At 42.5% G+C, this 20,629-nt stretch overlaps 2 protein-coding genes and 1 long non-coding RNA gene across 4 annotated transcripts in view; 2 read left to right on the top strand and 1 right to left on the bottom strand.

Moving 5' to 3' along the window:
- Window positions 1-632: 632 nt before the first annotated feature.
- Window positions 633-20,629, bottom strand: part of LOC119025757 — a 24,329-nt gene continuing 4,332 nt past the window's right edge. Inside the window, exon 3 of the long non-coding RNA XR_005076914.1 lies at window positions 633-1,069. This is a non-coding gene — a long non-coding RNA (uncharacterized LOC119025757). The remainder of the gene's footprint in view (window positions 1,070-20,629) is intronic.
- Window positions 8,542-20,629, top strand: part of LOC119025729 (zinc finger MYM-type protein 1-like) — a 13,946-nt gene continuing 1,858 nt past the window's right edge. Inside the window, exons 1-2 of the mRNA XM_037109626.1 lie at window positions 8,542-9,089; window positions 20,090-20,629. The exon at window positions 20,090-20,629 is cut by the window's right edge and continues 1,858 nt beyond it. Of these exons, the coding sequence (XP_036965521.1) occupies window positions 20,160-20,629 (470 nt within the window). The 5' untranslated portion in view covers window positions 8,542-9,089; window positions 20,090-20,159. The remainder of the gene's footprint in view (window positions 9,090-20,089) is intronic.
- LOC119025735 lies at window positions 10,610-15,375 on the top strand. 2 transcript variants are annotated; one of them, XM_037109649.1, is made up of 3 exons: window positions 10,610-12,980; window positions 13,072-13,128; window positions 13,295-15,375. In XM_037109649.1, exon 3 carries the CDS (start codon window positions 14,115-14,117, stop codon window positions 15,006-15,008), a length of 894 nt encoding a protein of 297 aa, XP_036965544.1. In that variant the 5' UTR covers window positions 10,610-12,980; window positions 13,072-13,128; window positions 13,295-14,114; the 3' UTR covers window positions 15,009-15,375. The 2 variants fall into 2 exon arrangements, with proteins under 2 accessions (XP_036965544.1, XP_036965535.1); XM_037109640.1 differs by having other exon boundaries at window positions 13,072-15,375.

The raw sequence follows: 20,629 nt of genomic DNA, 5'->3' as shown, positions 1-20,629 counted from the left end.
CAGTAATAGAATATTCTGATGTATGATAGGTATTTTGCAAACACTATAAACACAACAGAAATCATATAGTCTATCTATACACATATTATAGATACGTTTATATATCAGAGAAAATTAAAAATATATAAATCATGTACAGTATCAATATGTTCATATATATATTATATATACATTTATATATCAGAGAATATGAAAAAAATATAAATCATATCTATCCATATATGTAATAGATATATTTATATATCAAAGAAAATGAAAAATATATAAATCATGTAGAGTATCAATATGATTCATATCTACCCATATATGTATATAGATACATTTATTTATATATGAGTGTGTGTGTGTGTATATGTATGTATGTGTGTGTGTATGTATGTATGTGTGTGTATATATGTATGTATGTGTGTATATATGTACTGTATGTATGTATGTGTGTATGTATGTATGTGTATGTGTGTATGTATGTATGTGTGTGTGTGTATATATGTATGTGTGTGTGTATATATGTATGTATGTATGTGTGTGTGTATATATGTATGTATGTGTGTGTGTATATATATATCTCTTCTTAGTAGCCTACATTCATTCAACTCGGAGTAGAATGACCGCCCCAAGATGGCCGCCGCATTTCTCCCTGCCCGGCAGCCGTTGCGGCGTCTACTCTTTATATGTCTATGGGCTCTCCTCCTCCCCATCGTCTTCATCCTCCTCCTCCTGGTCACTTGGCCCTGGTGTGTACTCAGGGATGGAGGCAGTTAGGACCGGGGGGCAGTGGAAGGCCTCTGTCCTGACACCTCATATATGAGGACAAACCAGGACCCAGTAGCAGTGCTGGGCCTCCCACTGACCCTCTCCTGTCCCTGGATATTAGCAATCCTAAAGCAGTGGAAATCAGTAACATCAACAAAGTATTCATTAATTTGCATGGGTAAAACAAATATAATTTAGTTTCCACGTCATCATTCAAACCTGCAGCTACTTTGTACTTGTTCTTTAAATAGTCCCAGTTGTTTCTGGCCTGCTAGGCTCGACCTTCCTCTGCAGGCCCATTGTTTCCAGAACTGTTCTGAATACAGAGAGAAGCAAGAGAAAAGGTCAACACAAGTTCTTGGTCCATTTACGTACATGAAGTAAAAATAGTCTATGATGTCTCCGAAGTCACAATAGGATATAAAATACAAGTCAACCTCTGAACGTCTAATGTTTGAAAGTGAAGGCTTTTAAGGCTTTACTTCCAAAGGCATCAAGCTGAGCATTACCATCGTATATTAACTGAAATGTTGAGGTTTTAATGCCCATTGAAGTTTCACTTATCTGGCGTTAGATGTTTAAATGAGTAAAAACCGAGTATAGACCCAGTACTTACATTTAAATGCGAGATCTGTGCCACTTGAGGTCACATTCATTCATTCATTCATTCATTCATTCATTCATTCATTCATTCATTCATTCATTCATTCATTCATTCATTCATTCTCTCTCCTCGGGCAGGCAATGAATCTTGGGATATGTGAGACCACGAAGCGTAGTAGCCATAGACATATATACATAGACGCCTCATTGAGCGGGTTGGCCTACTGCTGCGGAAAAGGCAGATCCGCCCTGTGAACTAATACAAGTAAATGGAGGGAACTTTCTAAAGCTCCTTCTACAAAGTGCTACAAATTAATCTCTCTCATTTACACATTTACACATAAGTACAGATATATTCAGGGAACAGAGAGGAACCAAAAACAATGTCTGTAATGTTCTCTGATGATTATAAACGTTAACTACTCCATATATATACAGCACCAAACCACAGGATGGATTTTGTAATGTTTTTATGAGTGTTTACAGCTGCTGATGTATGTAACGATGTTACTGTGATGATACATGACAGTTAAATATTGAATCCTTCCATAATAACCAGACCCTGACATGTAAATGCAACATCTGTGTGAATAAAAAGCACCAATGTTGTTTTTTTACAGTCATTTTCGATGATCAAAGTAGTAATAATAACAATCATGGCAACAAAAAATTAACAAAGTCTGCAAATCAAGATAAGAAAATGCAGCAGCAGTGAGCCTGCTTTCTTTTTTTCAGCAGTATAGAGACAGGACATTATGTATATGACAGAACATTATAACATATGATAATGTATACAATAACATTTAATGATAGTAAAAAAAAAAGTAAAGTTGCAGTAGGCTACTATTATAAATATGCACCGTGCATAGTTTTCGTTGTTGTTGTTATTAGTATTATTATTATTATTATTAGTAGTAGTAGTAGTAGTAGTAGTAGTAGTAGTAGTAGTAGTAGTAGTAGTACTACTATTTTTCTGCATATTCTTAACTCTGAATAGGAGCATCGCTAATGCTGCAGTTTCTCATCGGGCATCAGTGAATCATGAAGTCAGCTGTCCATATTTAAACTTAAATTTAATGAAACAAGTTGACAATATGGTAAATGTCACAATTACATGTCAGGATCTGGCTATTAAAGACAGATTAAATATTTAACTGTCATGTGTCATCACAGTAACAGCGTTACATACACTGGCAGCTATAAACACTCGTAAAAACAATACAAAAATACATCCTTTGGTTTGCTAAACACATAAGGAGTAGTTAATGTTTATAATCATCAGAGAACGTTACAGACGTTTTTGGTTCGTATCTGTTTCCTGAATATATCCGTACGTCTGTGATTGTATAAATGAGAGACATTAAGTTATAGCACTTTGTAGAAGTGAGCTTTATGAAGTTCATTCAATTGACTCGTATCAGTTCACAAGGTGGATCTGCCTCCTCCAATATGGCGGTGACGTTGACGTATTATGTATATGTCTACGTATTCCACGTAGACAAACAACAGCCCATCTGCAGCCATCATGTGCGCGCGCATCCAGGGGGCAAAAGACTGCTTCAGAGTGAACTGATATCAGTGTAGATGCTGTATTGTTTGTAAGTTTTCACTGACTCAATTGCAATAAAATGTTATTTCATAGAAAGAGCTCTTTGTCTTTTATTGCATCACAAATAAGAAAAACACTTGCTGAAATGTCCATGAATTTCACTCAACTTACTAGGTTGTGACGGTTGTTTTGGATGTCGTCAATATCATGAGCGTGGTGGTAACCTTAGTGACCGCTAACAAAGTCAAAAATCAATTCAAAATATTTACGACAAGGCTACTTTACGGCCTGCCAACATTTAGAAAAGAAAAAAAAAATAACCGCCAAACGTCACTGTAAATATATAGCCTACACTAAAAGGCTAGTAACTCCTTTGCTAGGTCTGGGACATAGATGGCTCAGACCAGTTATATCAACAGCCTAAGCAGCTCAGACTGCACCGATTACCTGAAGAAACTGGTTCTTAGTAATGGTGAGAAATTACCAGACCCATATAATATTCCAAGTGAGGAATGGATTTCAGATATGTCCAAATGGCCCGATATATGCAGCTATCTCATAGAGAAGCCCAGTGTGTACACAAAGGAAAATTTGCGTGCATATAAGTTTTTAGACGCCTACAATTATGTACTTTGTGGTCATGTGCAAAACGTAAAGTTTTATGACACGGGTTCAGTGTTTTGCACTTTGAGGGCAGGTGTCCTGCCCAGCCAGAGACAGGGACTAAAGACAAAACTTTACGATGCCTGGGTGTACGTGCACAGGGATCTTGGGTATATCCTAACCGCTAACTGCACATGCATGGCAGGGTAAGTCTCACACAGCAGATATTGTGAGCTTGTGCTTTCACTTACCCTACTTTTGCTAATAGAGCTATCCATCGCACCAGTCTCGCTTCTTGTTGCAGTCATGCTGCAGCCATCATGTGCTAAGTTGAACTGTCAGGGCGCAGACGCACCGAAGAGGAGGTCGCCTGCATGTCCCAACCAAATTGTTGGAAAGACATGTCCCGAAAAAAGGTTGAGCCACAGAAGTTGAAAAACATCAACTTCAGCCGACCAAAGCGACACCTGACCGAGTTGCCTCAAGTCCATCACACACCAACCCCCCAAAATATACCAGGTAGCCTACATTTGTGTGAAGTGATGCGTAATGCGCTGACATGTAGGCTATTATTAGGGACCGGGCAGCCTAAGTTGCCAGGACCTTCTTGTTATCCTGCATGTTCTTCCTCTTACTTATTTCACCAAAATGTAGCTCAATTGTCATCAAACCTGCTACAGAGCATCTGCAGACTGTCCTAGTATTAGTATTATTAATAATATAATAATAATAATAATAATAATAATACATCAATAATTTCTATTTTTTTCTGCAGAGCTAAATTAAATACAATATTTACATATCAAGCATTTTAATAAAATAAGTGTTATTTCAAAATTACTCACACTCATAATCCTTACATCTATACATTTTCTCCTTCACTCAGCAATTACAACAGGCACTCCAAGACACATGTCCAGACGCTGTTTTATTTACATCAGTCAACACAGCTGCAGACTCAGACACAGACACGGCATCAGAATCTGGATCAGAACTACCTGAGCCCCTGACAGTTATGTATGACCCATCAGCTAGGGACCTGACGACAGCTGACCTTCAGGAGAAGTGCAAGACCAGCTATGGAAAAATGAGAGGGCAATGCACAATTAACAGACTGGAACATCTACAGGAAGTGACTAAAGAGCAGGCTAAGTGCACAACATGGCAACTCCACAGAGTGGGACGTATAACAGGCAGTACCTTTCACAGGGTTGTTAACTGCAAAGACACCTCAGTTCAAAGTGGTGTGAAACAGATCATGCAATATGCACCCACAGATCTCACTGTTCCAGCTGTCATGTGGGGAAGGCAAATGGAAGATACTGCACGTAGAAAATATGAAACTGAAATGAAGAAAACACACATGGCCTTTATTGTAAAAGCAGTGGGTCTAACAGTGAGAGCAGATGAGCCATACCTCGCTGCTTCTCCTGATGGGGTATTCTCCTGTGACTGCTGTGGAACAGGCCTGCTAGAGATAAAGTGTCCATACAAGTACAGGGAGGGACTAGAGGGGTCTGAGTCTGATGCATCCTTTTGCCTTGATGGAAACTATGATTTGCGACCCACCCACCCATATTACTCACAGATTCAGTTACAAATATATGTTTGTCAAATGGACATGTGTGATTTCATAGTGTGGACAAAGACAAGCATCATCATTTGCCGGCTACAGAGAGATGAGCCCTCTCTACGAGAAACTCTTCCCAAGGCTGAATCATGGACCACCTCCTCCCAGAACTTGTCTGCCATAGCAAAGACCCTGACCTGGCTGACGAGATCAAATGTCTGTACTGCAAAAAGCCAAGCTTTGGCAAAATGATACATGCACAGAATGCTGCCAACACTTTCACTATGCGTGTGTGAAGATCACCAGATACTCAAAAAAAATGAGAATGTGGATGCAAATAGATACATCCAATGATGATGAATACTGGATGCTGGACAGCAGCATGTGAGGAAAAACTGATGTAATGAGCAAAGATGAACAGGTACACCTGACAAAATCTAACTGACTTCATTACAGTTAACACAACAAAAAAACACATCTGACTCCAAGTGTTTATAAATGTTTTTCTTAATGTACATTTACATAAAATCACAAACAGCACTGATACATATTGTTATAATAGACAGTTATGTATAAATTACAAGCAAGAAAAAAAAAATCCAGGGAGAAATGTTAGATGAGTTCATATAGTATTAATTATTTACACTTGTCATTGTTGAAAACACCTTTGGTTACATATACACATTTCATTTTGATTCCATTATGTTGCCTTCAATATATTGCATTTAAAACATTGTAAGTGCATGTTAATATTTACTGTACAGCTTTAAAAGCAGTTTTTCCTAAATGGTCCCTTAACCTTGGTCCTAAAATGGCCATTATCATAAATAAAATAGCTCTGTGGTGTGGTTCTCAACCTTTTTGTACTCTCAATGATCCTGATAAAATTGTTATTCATAACTGTTATTTTACAGTCAGGCTATGAAGAGAAAGTGATAAGTGAATGAGAGACAGAGAGAGCAAATACTGAGTGACCATTGCCCTCATTAGCCCTCTACTACTCTACTACTTCTCTACTCTAAACACAGTTATCGCCGGGCCACCACAGTCCTCCTAAGGTTTGTAAGACCAGCACATATGGTCAAAATGTCATCTAGCATATCGACTTGGCTGATGGGTATGACAGTGTTCAGTATCTGACAGGTTTTAAGCTGACTATAACTCGTTCCACATGTATGCGGACTCTTGACAATTGACGTGAAGTGTCAACCGAAGAACCAGGCAACTGAGATTTCCCTTTCGTGAAACTTGGAATTCTTAAAGTTGCTCCTACACTGGCCAATTCCTCTCTAACAAGGAAACCTCTATCTGCAAGAATCTCAGTCACCATGCTCAAGTTTATCCAAAAATCCAGAATCTAAAGTTATTACATTGTCAGAGGCACGGCCTCCCCACCCACTAGACAAAAAAGATATAGCTCCTGCTGGTGTGATTCCAATTAGATATTTAATTGTGTTTTGGTGCTTATAATTTGACCAGGTTTCAGCCCTTGCTTTAAGATTGTATGTTCTTTCTATAAAGATCTCAGTACAGTCTATAATACAACGGCAATTCCTAAATTTGGGTTTAAAACACTTTGCCATGTTTGCTCTCACTGCCTCCTTACTAGGCCACATTATCAAAGGTTTTACTATTGAGGACAACATGGGTATCCAGTCTCTTAATATTTTTGATACAGTTGAGAACGGAAGCTCAAATCTGTAGGCAAGGTCTCTGTTGGTGAGTCCAAGTCTTACTTTCATTAGAACCAAAAGGAGGTGGTTCTCCCAACTTAACCCACCCTTAAGCACAAGTGTGCTTCTTTTTACAATATTCAGCAGCCACATAAAGACATGTAATGACTGTAAACCAGTGAAAAAAAAATAAGTTTAGTGTTTGTGTCTTTTATGGAAGCAAACCCAAACTTGGACTGCTTAAGTTGCTCCTTCAGATGTTTATTTTCTTCCTGTGTGGCATACAGTTCACTTTTGAGAGCTTTATAGTCATCACTTAGCTGGTTGTACCGCAGTTGGTGCATCTCTTTTCTGGACACAAACTGACAATCTACAACACAAATAGGAGATAAATTAACTCTTCATGTGCAACACATCAGCTTTCAAACATACACGGACACGCACACAAGACAGAGACTGTCTGTTTCTCTATCACTCTACCCACCTGACCACACACTAAATAGCATGACTTTTGCATACCTTCAGATGAATCTAGAGGACCTGCCTCAGGCTCGCTTGTGGGGCAAGTAGCAGGGGCCTTATCTTCATCTTGTTTTCTCTTTCTTTCTGTCAGGCTTGGACAGGAAGGAGGACTCAGATACAGAATGAGCAGAAGTAAAGTCAAGTTTTATTGATCTGTTTTTGCGACTCTCCAGAATGAATGAAAAACAAATGACTATGAAAATCTGAGAAACAAACAAAACAACCAACATGGAACATAGAATAACAGAAAGCGCTCCCACAGGAGGAAAACCTACTCTAATCTGAGAATCAATCTTCGATATAAAAATTACAAAACAAATCTCTCCGAAGAGGAAACACCAGGCTATGTAAAATAACTGCTCTGTCTTATCAAAATTTATGAACACAAAATCACTCACAAGGAGGAGAAACAAAAGGCTCTGAAAACTCAAAACACAAAAATCTTAACCAGAAAATTACAACGAAAATTCACTCTTCTTGAGAGGACAAAAAGGCAGATAAATAAAACAAGAAATATACTTAGCGATTCGAGGGTCAGAACTGTGGTAACTGGCTTGGGTACACGACATGGAAGACGAAATACTTTGGCGACGCAGACAGGGGAAGACAAAGACTTTATACACGTGGGGAAGGGGAGCACAGGTGGAAACAATCAGGAATTAGGGATGACGTCAGACCGGGGACACAAGAGGAAGGGCAAGTAACCTGAAACGAGAGGAGAGTTACTTTTCAAAATAAAACATGAAACTCACGAGACAGATCCCAAGACACGACAACCTCACCGCGGTGTGACACTTTCATATCTAGCTCAAACAATAGAGTACAGTTAAGTTAAAAACCCTAAATAATCAACACATTAAGAGATAATGCAAAAACATAATAAAGAAGGTGATACAAATAGATCTTATTTGCTCAGAGAGTTAACAAACTACCCAGAAAGTAGAATATTAAAAATGAATGACATGACACTGACCTTGCCACCTTCCTTGAGGTGTCTCTGGTGCTGCTGTGTGCAAAAATGGATGGAACAAAATCTGGACTGTGTCACAACGCGGTGAGGGATGTCCTGTCTTGGGTTTTTTTTGTCCTGTGATTTTCATGTTTTATTTTGAAAAGTAACTCTCCTCTCGTTTCAGGTCACTTGCCCTTCCTCTTGTGTCCCCGGTCTGACGTCATCCCTGATCCTTGATTGTTTTCACCTGTGTTCCCCTTCCTCATGTGTATATAGTCTTTGTCTTCCCCTGTCCGCGTTGCAGAAGTATCTCGTCATTTGTCGTGTATGGAAGCCCTTTACCACAGTCTTGCTAAGAAAACCCTCGAGCTAAGTATTGCCAAGTTTTGTTTTCTGTATTTGTTTTCTTTGGTTGTTTGACTCCTTTTGTTCCTAACGTTTTTGGTTAGAGCTTTGATTTTCAGTTTAGGATTTTTTATAGCCTGTTGTTTTCCTCCGTGTGGAGCGCCTTTTGTTGTACCTTTTGATATTTAGAGTAGATAATTTTTTTATAGCTTTTGTGATGACCTCTTCGGAGTAGTTTTTGTTCTCTAAATTAAGTTTATAGCTTGATATTGAAGAATAGTGTAGATTCCTCCTTCGGGAGCGCCTTTCGTTTTATGTGTTATTTGTCTTGTTTGTCTTGTCTGTCTTCATAGCATTTTTCATAGCCCTTGCTTTGTCATTCAGTCTAAAGAAATTCAAATCAGTAAAATAAAACCTGTCATTACATCATCATTCTGCATCTGAGTCCTCTCTCCTTGTCTGAGCCTGACAGACTGTCACAATCCATGGACGGTGCTCCTGATAAGAGGAAGAAATAAGGTTAGATCTGCTTATTGTTTGTTTTAACCTTTTTTTTTTAACATATTGGCTGTTTTATGAGGTCATTCATAATAAGCACCAATAGCAGTTAAAGAAAATCGTACACTACATGTAACATTAGCTGTTTGAAGACACTTTCCCGTATGATTTTCAGCCTGAACGAGGAAACCTAAACCAGCCATGTAGCTGACGCTAACGTTAGTAGGCCAACGTTAGTAGGCTAACATTACTTAACAACGAAAGCTAAACTTAACGTTACAACAGAGAGCCAACGTTAAACTTTACAAACGCTAAGTAGAAGACAGACACATTTGTTGGCCAGTTAGTTAGGCTATGACCTACTGAATCAAACTAATATTGTTTCATTAGCTATGGCAAAAATCATACACAGTCCTGACTTACTCATTATCCAGCTCATGTTAGCAAACACAAACATACCAGACACGAAGTATGCGCTGCACAGACTCTCGCCGCCTTTAGGACCTTCGGGACCCCAATCCGCCCTTTTAATGGCCTGGAGCCATAATCCTCTTCGTTTTTGGCAAACGGATGAGATCCTCTCGGGATATTAAACAATTTAAATTCAGCCTTTTGCCGGTTTGTGCAGTTCACAGCACAACAACTCCTTGTCATGTTTGCTGCTTGACTTCGCTTGTAAACAATGACAAATGTCCTGCTTTCTGCCCCCTGGCTGTGCGCGCATTGCGGCGATGACGTCGCACAGAAACCCATCTATATGTCTATGGTAGTAGCGGTCATAGACATAAAGATGGATGTCTATGGTAGCGGAGCACTGCAGGCAAAGATTGCGCTGGAGGAGGGGCGTTGTGAAACAAATGGCCGTGGGAAACCCAGCGACATCACAAGTGGGCGGTCCAAAACGCAGATGTATCACTGTGAGCACCGGTTAAATTGTTTTTCTTATAGATGTTTGCTTAAAGATGCCATTACACTCATTTGGCTGCATAGCTCAATTGTTACAGGCGCCGGCATGCAGATGCACACTCGCAATTCACACTTATGCCAACTTATCATATTAATTTTTATTTTGAAATATTAATTATTGATATGGACCGGGTGGTGTCGATCGACAGATACTCGCTTTAAATCCAAACATGTCATAGCAACGTAAAAGTAACTCCTTCACAGAGCTTGTGCAAACATGGATATCCACAACTTTTTCGGGCTAAAGGCAATGTTGGCAAAGAGAGAAGAACCAACTTCAGGTAACGTTACCTTAGGTAAGGATAACGTCAGATAGCACCTCATCTGTAGGCTATTCATCTGCACAATGGTATTTTCTCCCGACTCAAGTGCCGCAGTGTACTGGGGGCAGGAGCTGCGCATATTGCATCATATACACCCTATAAGACCATGCTAACCATGTAGCAACATATCAATGCAGCACACCCATTTAAGTGGAAGAAACTCGGAACTTGGCCAAGAGCTCATGATAACCATTTTCACCTGATCGAAACACAATTCCGACACCAAGCAACTAAATGAGCATGTAGAAAAAACCCACGAACGGCGCATGTCCGCAAAATCGGCGCTAGTGATTATGCAATTTCATACTAACAATACATACAGCACATCATATGAAAGCTGGCAGTCCACAAATTCCAACTGTAATAAGGTCATCACTCTGCGCCAAAAACTCACTGAAACAGCATCCGAAAAAGAGGAAAAATAAACATCACTTTATACAGCCATAATCATGAATTATGTGTAACATTGGCTGTTTTGTGTTTATAAATTGTGTTCGAGTGCAGTACACCACTCCACCAGCTAATCTAATCTGTCTATCACTTCGAAGTGAATCCTGACAGTTCAGGGAAGGTTTCGGTTTGAGGAGGACAGGTATAATGTGGAGTAGGTAGGGCCCTTTTCTACGAACACGGTGTATTTGCCTCCTTGTGATTAGCGGATTAGTGTTGTTATCATGGATTTGGGGACTGCACCTCGATTCTATTGGCTCTGACGGTCAATAGAGGTGTCAATCATCCAAACTGACCAATGGATTCTTAAAATGTTGCTAATTTAACCTGGTCAACCTATGTGTTTAATGAAGTATGTATATAATTACACAAAATCTGTTTCTGCCTGACAAGAAAATCCCTCCAAATCCAGTGCAGACTGTTTGTGTAGCTCGGAGCTCCTCCTTTTTGATTTCCTCTTCTGTGGTCCCCACTATAAATGCTTCCAGCGCCCCCCACCTCTGCCCTTTTGTACAGATCTCATGTGGGAGAGGTGGATGACCCTATTTCATTTAGTTGATAATCCTGAACCATCCTAAAATTTCTCTTTGTTTATCATATGTATTTCTGGTCTCAATGTTATCGTTATGTCTGTTCCTGTCTAATAATGCATACAGGTTAACAGAGTTGCATTTCAAAATAGCAGTTTTAACAGTTGAAAATCGCTAGCTTGACGCTACGACAAACTGAACTAACTACCGGGTTTGTCGATATCTTTTTCTGCATTTTATTTGTATAGGAGCTCGAGTGGACGGCACGATTTACATGGAGGTTGTCTGTTATCTGTTTTGTCAGGTATGTTTTGTTAAATATGTGGTTTATTCACCATGTAATGATTTTACCGCGTAGTCGCGGGCACCCTTTTGTACAGATCTCATGTGGGAGAGAAGCTCGAGTGGACGGCACGATTTACATGGAGGTTGTCTGTTATCTGTTTTGTCAGAATAAACGGAGATTGCCCACGCTGACAACTACGTCATCGGAGCTGAACCCTACGTTTTGACTTGCAGGTGTTTCTGTCGTATAGTCATGTGGTAAATTTGATAGCGCATGAGGGTTATTGCTACAGTGTATATGTATTTTCCTGCATTTGTATTAGTATACTGGTCCTATTACTTGTTATTTAGCTCAGTTTTTTTCTTCAGTTCAGGAGATTTGATGCCTAACATTTGCCTGGCTATTTTGCCTTGTGATGGGACACTGTGAATGACTATTTGTTTCTTTGCTGTGCTCTGCTTGTTTATTGTGCATTGCTGGGTTAATGACCCTCAGTAATATCCTTTTGCATTTTTTTTCTTTGTGATGTGTTTTTGGCTTTCTGGATAAGTTGACCTGAGCTGTTCAGTGTTATTTCACTTTAATTATCAGAAAAAAAACACTAACATTGCAATGTCTGATTAGAAAATGTGGGGCATTTTGCCACTTTTGGTGTGGGTAGAGGGCAGCACGTTGCTTCGTTATGTTTTGGAAGAGGTAGGCCAAGGCCACCTGGTAGTAACTGCATGGCAGACCAGTCAGTGATGCACCAACCATTACTCCCTGCAGCAAGCTCCACACCTATTGCTCAGACAGATTCCCAGCCAACCCAAGTTGTCACTACTGAGGCACTGGGTGATTTGGCAAAACAGATTGGTGATAGTATCACAACAAATCTCAGCACCATGCACCAGCCCAGGTGCAGCCAGCCACAATCTCCTGTCAGCCAGCCTTCCCCTCGCCATGATCAGTCACAGCTGAAAGTTTTTGTTCAGTCGGACGCCAAACCACCACCATACTTTAAGGGTGACCGCTCAGATGCATTCTCCATTCATGAATGGGAGGATATGATGAGGTGTTACCTATCTAGAATTGACTGTAAAACACCTGCAGAAATGTTTGACCTGATAATGTCCAGATTGACTGGAAAAGCTAGAGATGTGGTCAAAGTGTCACGATGCAGCCGCCCTGAATTGAGTGGGGCTGAGATGCATACTGCTGTGTTCGACATACTAAAGTGCAATTTCAGTGAGCTGACGTTCTCCAGCCTGCCCATGAAAGACTTCTACGGCACCGTTCCACGAGCTGGTGAGGATGCCATGGATTACTGGATCCGCCTGAACAAGTCCATTGATGCTGCTGATGAGTGTCTTCGCAGGTGGGGCAAACTGGTAGAGGATCCCAGTGCAGAAGTTGTCATGATGTTTATTAACCACTGTCCTGATCCTAGTCTCGCTTTGTCATTTCAGCTGAAGGCTCCCGAGAAGTGGACTGCAACTGAGGTCCAGGACCGGCTGGACCATCATGTGAGGAAAACAAGAATAAATGTAGTTCACTCACAAAATGCAAGATGTGTTTCTGCCCCAGGTCAGGGTCCTGTTGATGTCACCAGCCACACAGCTGTTCCAGTGCCTGTCTCAGTAACATGTGAGACAGCACCTCGCTCTATGCCCTCTCTTTCATTCACTGCAGCCATTGGTCAGCCTCAGTCACCTGGTGAAGCTGTGAATTTGGGACGGCCTTCTGCTTCATGCTCCTTGCCTCATATGCATGCTGCTCCCCCATCTCCCAGCACTTCTGGAGCCCTGGCAGCTGATCCCTGCACTCAACAGATGGTGGCTATGTTTGACAAAGTTCTCTCCTTGTGCACTGCTTCCCTTTCTACTGGTCAAAGGCGCACCTATCAGCCCAGCCCTTCCCGTGGCCAGTGGAGTGCTCAACACACATCATGCAAAGTTTGTGGCTCAGGAGAACACACACCCCATGCACACTGTAGACTGTACAGGTTGTGTCTGAACCGTTACAGCCCTGGCCATATGAGGCGTGAGTGCTCATAGACTTCAAGAAATCCTGCCACGCCACTGCCCCCTTCCTCCGCGCCCACTTTAAACTAGCCAGCCCATGTGACAAGAGGGGCAGCATGGGCAGTGTTCAAGACACCCTCACCAGTGCACCAGATCTTCAGTCTGTGTACATGAACTGTTGCAATATGTACCCTACTGACAAGACAGTGATCCTTGTGGGGTCACAGAGAGTTGAAGGAGCAAGTGAGTTGTTTTATGCTCCAGTTTCAGTCGGTGGCCAGTCTAATCTGAGAGGGATGCTTGATTCAGGGAGCATGTCATGAAGCGTGTCTGAAGCGGAGTCTGAGCTTAAAGCTGCTGGTGTTGTCTTGACTCCTCAGCCTGTACCAGAGAGTGTGGTGCTCATTGGCTGTGGGGGCCTTCTCACACGCCCTAAATGTATCTATGATTTGGACATTGACATTTATGGTTCCAAGTTTGTTGTTCCAATGTTTGTAGTGCCAGGTCAAAAAGATGAACTCATCATCGGGAGCAATGTACTCCAGCCCATCATTCAAAACATGAAGTCAGACAAAAAGTATTGGGAGCTTGTTTCCTCATGCAACACTGACCAGGAATGTGAACAGTTTCTCCAGCTACTGTCCTGTATCTCCCGTTGGTCAGGTCCCGAGATACCAGACAAGGTTGGCACAGTAAAGTTGCGACAGGCTGTCACCTTGCTGCCACAGAAGAAATATGTGGTGTGGGGGAAACTGCCACCATCTGCTCTAGTGTCACCAGGGAGCACTGTCATGGTCGAGCCTTCATCCGCCCGTTCCACTCCTAAGAACATCATGGTGGGGCGAGTCATAACACCCATGTGGGGGGATCACTGGGTCCCAATGAAGGTCCTCAATCCCACGCCATATCCAGTGACACTGCGGTGCAATGCCAAGTTTGCTGATGTGTTCACCTGTGTTGCTGTTGAGGATATTCCCATTGTTCAAGGGTTGTGCATATCTCAGAATGACCAACTGACCATACCTACTCCATCATTGGGTGCGGCACCTGACCTGTTGCAGCAGCTTAAAGACTGTGGATTAAGTGACCTGAACATCAGTGGCTGTGGGGTGTCAGATGAGTGGAAGAGGAAGTTGGCTGAGCTGGTGTTGGCCTATCAGGATGTCTTCTCTAAGGACAAGCTGGACTGTGGTGAAGCCAAGGAGTTTGTTCATCGTATTCACCTCACTGATGACCGTCCCTTACGGCCACCCTTTCGACGTGTCCCCCCAGTACACTATCAAAAGCTGAGAGAGGTGTTGTCAGAAATGGAGATGAAGGGCATCATCAGTAAGCCCATCAGCGACTATGCCTCACTGTTGGTGATGGTTTGGAAGAAATAAGGGGACTTGAGGATCTGCACTGACTTCCGCTGGCTTAATGCCAAAACTGTGAAGGATGCCCACCCTTTACCCCATCAGTCCGACTGTCTTGCTGCCCTTGGTGGAAACGCCCTCTTCAGCACCATGGACCTCACATCAGGGTTTTATAACATCCCCCTTCATGAGTCTGACAGGCGCTACACAGCCTTCACTACACCACTTGGCCTTTATGAGTACAACATACTTCCTCAGGGGCTATGCAACAGTCCAGCTTCCTTCATGCGAATGATGCTCAGCATCTTCGGTGACATGAACTTTTCCAGTCTCCTTTACTACCTTGATGACTTACTGGTGTTTGCACCATCAGAAGAGGAGGCCCTTAAATGCCTGGAAGTCGTTTTCTCTCACCTGAGGGCCAGCAATCTGAAGCTTGCACAGAAGAAGTGTCACCTCCTCAGACGGTCTGTAAGGTTCCTGGGTCATGTGGTGGATGCTAACGGAGTTTCAGTTGACCAGGAAAAAGTGAGGTTCATTACTGGCTTCCAAAAGGAAGATCTCATGGATGCTGATGGACTTACCCCATCCCCAAAGAAAGTGAGGTCATTCGTTGGCATGGTGATGTTTTACCAACATTTCATCCCAGGGTGTTCTCAAATTGCTAAACCACTCTATGCTCTGACTGCAGGCCAGAAGAGGAGAATTAAAGGCCCCCATGGTCATGGGAAAGCTGGAACTTTCCGAGAGTTAGCTCCTCATGACTGGACTCCAGCTTGTGACAAAGCATTTGAGGGACTCAAAAGTGCTCTCCTTAACTGTGTGGTCCTGGCACACCCTGATTTTGAGAGGCCATTTGTCCTTTCCACTGACGCTTCCATGGATGGGCTGGGTGCTGTGCTGTCACAGGTCCCAGCTGGTGAGGAGAGAGCAAGACCCATAGCCTTTGCCAGCAAGTCTCTCAGCCGCAGCCAAGTCAGATATCCTGCACACAGGCTTGAATTTTTGGCCCTGAAGTGGGCTGTGTGCGATAAATTTAGTCATTGGCTCAAGGGTCATAAATTTACCGTTTGGACTGACAACAATCCGCTAATGTACATCCTGACCAAGCCAAAGCTTTTGACATCTGTGAACAACGTTGGGTCTCCAAGCTCGCCCCATACTCTTTCGAGTTGAAGTATGTTCCTGGCAGATGCCCTGAGTAGGGACCCGTTTGTGAAACCTGTAGCTCAGCGGCTCTTGTCAGAGCCATACTCTGAGTTGCTGGAGCAAGTCTGTGATGTAAAGGATGATGGTATCCAGGATGCTTTCCGTTTGACTTGCCAGCCCCAGTCATTGGACAACCCGCCTGTCACAGACGCTGTTGATGTTTCTTTGACAGATGATGATGTCTCGTCTTTTTTGTCATCACTCAGTGACTGGGATTGTGCTCCGAGACAGCGTGCTCTGTCTTTCTTCTGTGTGTATGGCTTTGCTCAACGTATACACTCAGACCAGGGAGCAAACTGTGAGAGCAAGCTGGTTGCTGAGCTACTGGAGTTGCGCCGTGTTTGAAAATCCCGGACGTCACCCTACCATCCTATGGGGAACGGGACAACAGAGAGATTTAACCGCACCCTTGGCAGCATGTTAAGATCCCTAAGAGCAAAGCACAAGTGGCCACAGATGATCCAGTCCATGACTTTTGTATACAACTGTACTGTCCATGAAACGGCGGGATTTGCACCCTTCTTTTGATGTTTGGGCAGGTTCCCAGACTGCCCGTTGACCTCATGTTTCGGAATGTCCTTCATGACGACACTGTTTGTGACGATAACACCTACGTGAAGACACTAGTGGATGATCTGCGCACTGCCATGCTCCTGGCCCAGGAAAACAGTGCAGTGGAGCAGAAACACCAGACTGACCAGTACAACAAAAGGACAAAAGGTGTGCCTCTTACACTGGGTGACCAGGTGCTGGTGGCAAACAAGGGAACTCGCGGCAAGCGGAAGCTTGCTGACAAATGGGAGCCTGTCGTCTATACAGTTGTGGACGCTAAACCTGCTCTTCATATCTACCAGATTAGGGATCGGGATGGGCATGAGCGTGTGGTGCACCGCAACCTGCTCCTTCAAGTGAACTTTTTGCCCTTGGATGTGTGCTTGAATGACAGTGTTGTCCACCGTGCTGTCAGTGTAACCAATGCCCCCTCAACCACTTCTGTCCATGAACCTGAAGTGTCAGCTGTCGACCCATTCGCTCACAGCCTCCACCGGTTGACCCTGCTGGCCTTGGGGAATCTGACATTGGTCAGAGACTTATTTCACGTTTTGGTAGAGTCATTAGGCCAGTATGTCGTTTGATTGAGTCGATGACTCAAGTTGAAGCACTTCTTGGTGTTGAACAAGTTCAGTTTTCTGTCATACATGTGTGATTCTGGTTACTGTATTAAATGTTTTTGTATGAGTTCCTATGGGATGTATACTGTGCTTACATTGTATTTTTTTTTCTCTTTTTTTTGTTGTTTTTGTTTTGATGGAGATGTTTATTTCGTGATGATGCCCAAGTGTTGTGTGGCCTGTTTGTGTGGTGTAAAAGGCACCTCATCTTGTCTATGGAGTATCCTGAGATTTTGCTAGGCACCGAGCAGGTCTCTGGTCTCTTAACCCTTTTTTTTTAAGGGTGGCTGGTATTGTTGATTTAATTCACTGTGCGGGTTTGGACCGTGTTTATATATGGTTTTGGGCAGGTTTTGTTTTACTGATATTTTGGGATTTTGTGTAATTCTGGAGGGGTGAATGTAACCGGGTCAACCTATGCTATGTGTTTAATGAAATATGTATATAATTACACAAAATCTGTTTCTGCCTGACAAGATAATGCCTCCAAATCCAGTGCAGACTGTTTGTGTAGCTCAGAGCTCCTCCTTTTTGATTTCTTCTTCTGTGGTCCCCACTATAAATGCTTCCTGCACCCCCCACCTCTGCCCTTTTGTACAGATCTCATGTGGGAGAGTTGGGTGACCCTATTTCATTCAGTTGATAATCCTGAACCATCCTAACATTTCTCTTTGTTAACAACCTGTATGCATTATTAGAAAGGAACAGCCATAACGATAACATTGAGACCAGAAATACATATAATAAACAGAGTTGCATTTCAAAATAGTAGTTTTAACAGTTGAAAATCGCTAGCTTGACGCTATGACAAACTGAACTAACTTCCGGGTTAGCCTTTTTTTTCTTTCTTTTCACATATATATTATATTATTAAATCTGCTCAAGTTCGTTTGTATGGTTTCTTTGAATGGGAAAATGTATATCTGGTTGATTTTTTCAAACCAAAGCCAAAACAGTTTTTAGAACAGTATTTAGATTGGTGTGCTTAAATGGCTAATTTCCATCTGAAAAATGTTTCCACTGAAACCTTTCTAATTTTGCTTTACTTTACTTTATTAGCATCAGTCTTGGCACAGGTATGTTAAGATGTGTTGCTATTATTTTCAGGAGGTTTTGGGCTGCAACTGCATGTTACAAAGAGAATCTTCACTCTAAAAGTGTACAGTTTTGTTAGGCGGAAATGAAATCTTTCATTTATGCTGTGTTCCATCTTAATTTACTCTGACCCAGTAACATCTATACTAATGCTTACACCTTTTTAGAAATCTCACAAGTGTTACCTTTATTATGATTCCAAGATTATTCATATAGACCATGTAGTTGCAGAAATATACTCTATTCATTAATGTTATTTTCGAGCAGAGGCCTGAGCCAGAGGCATACGGCTTGAGAGCTGGAATCATAGTAACAGTTAGGCTAGCAGTAAAATATTTTGTTTTTTTATGAGAGTCGCAACAACAGCGTAACCTCAGTTTGATTGCAACCACATGACATAACGTTAACATTACTTGTCCAGGCAACTGTTTAGCACAGCCGCCTGCGCGACTCAGGAGCTGTCAAATAGACTAAGCTGCTAACCAGTTACTCACGTCACACAAATCTGTACATGCCCTTCCAAACGTGTTGCTCCAAACAAACTGTTTGCTACATTAGTTTAACATTTTCGGTTTCAAGATGTATTGGAGTTGTATTTATAGGCTACAAATTAATTTATACATCATAGGCTACTACTAGAAGACCTGCAATTCAGTAAATCATGTAATGCTGAGCACATTTAATAGTAATACTTAATTTCAGATCTGTAGATCCTTAAAAAATTAAAGAAATCATCATAAAATGTTGACCCTCACGAAGCTATAGCTACTATGTTACTGTGAATACTCTGATTTCACATTTTTAGAAAAAAACATTGTTCAGATGTGAGTGCAGTTTTGTTGTTGATCGATAATGTGTAGGCCCAAATCACATAAATCTATCTTGGTGCAGCTAGTCAAGCTAATTGTTTATTTTGTGACATATTGTTATAGATGAGCCAGAGAGGAACCAGGGAGGAAAGCAGGAAGAGAGACGAAAGGAGAGAGAGGGAGCACTAGGCCTCAAGACGAGTCAGGGAGGAGAGCAAAGAGCGAGAGGAGAGTGGAGAGAGCTCACGAGGAGCCAAGGGGGAAAGCAGAGAGAGAGAGAGAGAGAGACCACCTGAGCGAGAGGGAGGAGAATGGAGTGAGAGACAGGAACCATCAGAGTCAAACAGGAGCCAGGGAGGAAAGCAGAGAGAGAGAGACCACTGCAAGAAGAGAAGATCCAGGGAGGGGAGCAGAGAGAGAGAGACAGGGACCATCAGAGACAAACAGGAGCCAGGGAGGAAAGCAGAGAGAGAGAGAGAGACCACTGCAAGAAGAGAAGATCCAGGGAGGGGAGCAGAGAGAGAGAGAGAGACAGGGACCATCAGAGACAAACAGGAGCCAGGGAGGAAAGCAGGGAGAGAGACAGGGAGACCACTGCAGGAAGAGAAGATCCAGGGAGGAGAGCAGAGAGAGAGAGAGACAGGGACCATCAGAGACAAACAGGAGCCAGGGAGGAAAGCAGGGAGAGAGACAGGGAGACCACTGCAGGAAGAGAAGATCCAGGGAGGAGAGCAGAGAGAGAGACAGGGACCATCAGAGACAAACAGGAGCCAGGGAGGAAATACTGTGTTAGTCATGATGCAGCTTTCTGTTTCACTTGCAGGTTGTTTGGGAAGAGTCATCACACAAGAGAGGGCAGAGAACATGAGAAGACAGCTCTGCACAAAGCAAGCATGATCTGCTGGAAGAGCTTTCAAGCAACAAATGTCCAAGGCGGCATTGTAGAGCAACGGATGACTGCCAACATTGGTGAAATCACTGAGAGGAGTGAGTACCTGCGCCGCATAGTAACTGTTACAGCCTTATTGGGGGAGCAGGGACTACCACTCTGTGGTCACCGTGAAGAGGAGGAGAGCCTCAACCAGGGTAATTTCCTGGAGACTATAAAGGTACTCAAACAATTCAACCCCTTTCTCCAAACCTACACTGCACCATCAAATGCAACATACTTGTCCTCAGAGTCACAAAATGAGCTCATTACCTGTAGCTCAAAAGTCATCACAAACAAGATTGTCAAAGAGATGACAGAAGCCAAAGTCTATTCAGTGATGGCAGATGAGGCCAGGGATGGCCTGTGTGAACAACTGGCAGTGTGTGTGCATTATGTTGCTCCCGATGGAGAGGTGAAGGAGCGATTCCTGGC

This window comes from Acanthopagrus latus, chromosome 1 (assembly GCF_904848185.1).
Source record: "Acanthopagrus latus isolate v.2019 chromosome 1, fAcaLat1.1, whole genome shotgun sequence".
In the NCBI taxonomy this organism is placed as follows: Eukaryota; Metazoa; Chordata; class Actinopteri; order Spariformes; family Sparidae; genus Acanthopagrus; species Acanthopagrus latus.
This window is presented reverse-complemented; position numbering and strand designations above follow the sequence as displayed.

Bases quoted from the DNA above. Each gene is read 5' to 3' on its own strand.
- LOC119025735 (XM_037109649.1), top strand. From the start codon at position 14,115: ATGTTTGTAGTGCCAGGTCAAAAAGATGAACTCATCATCGGGAGCAAT.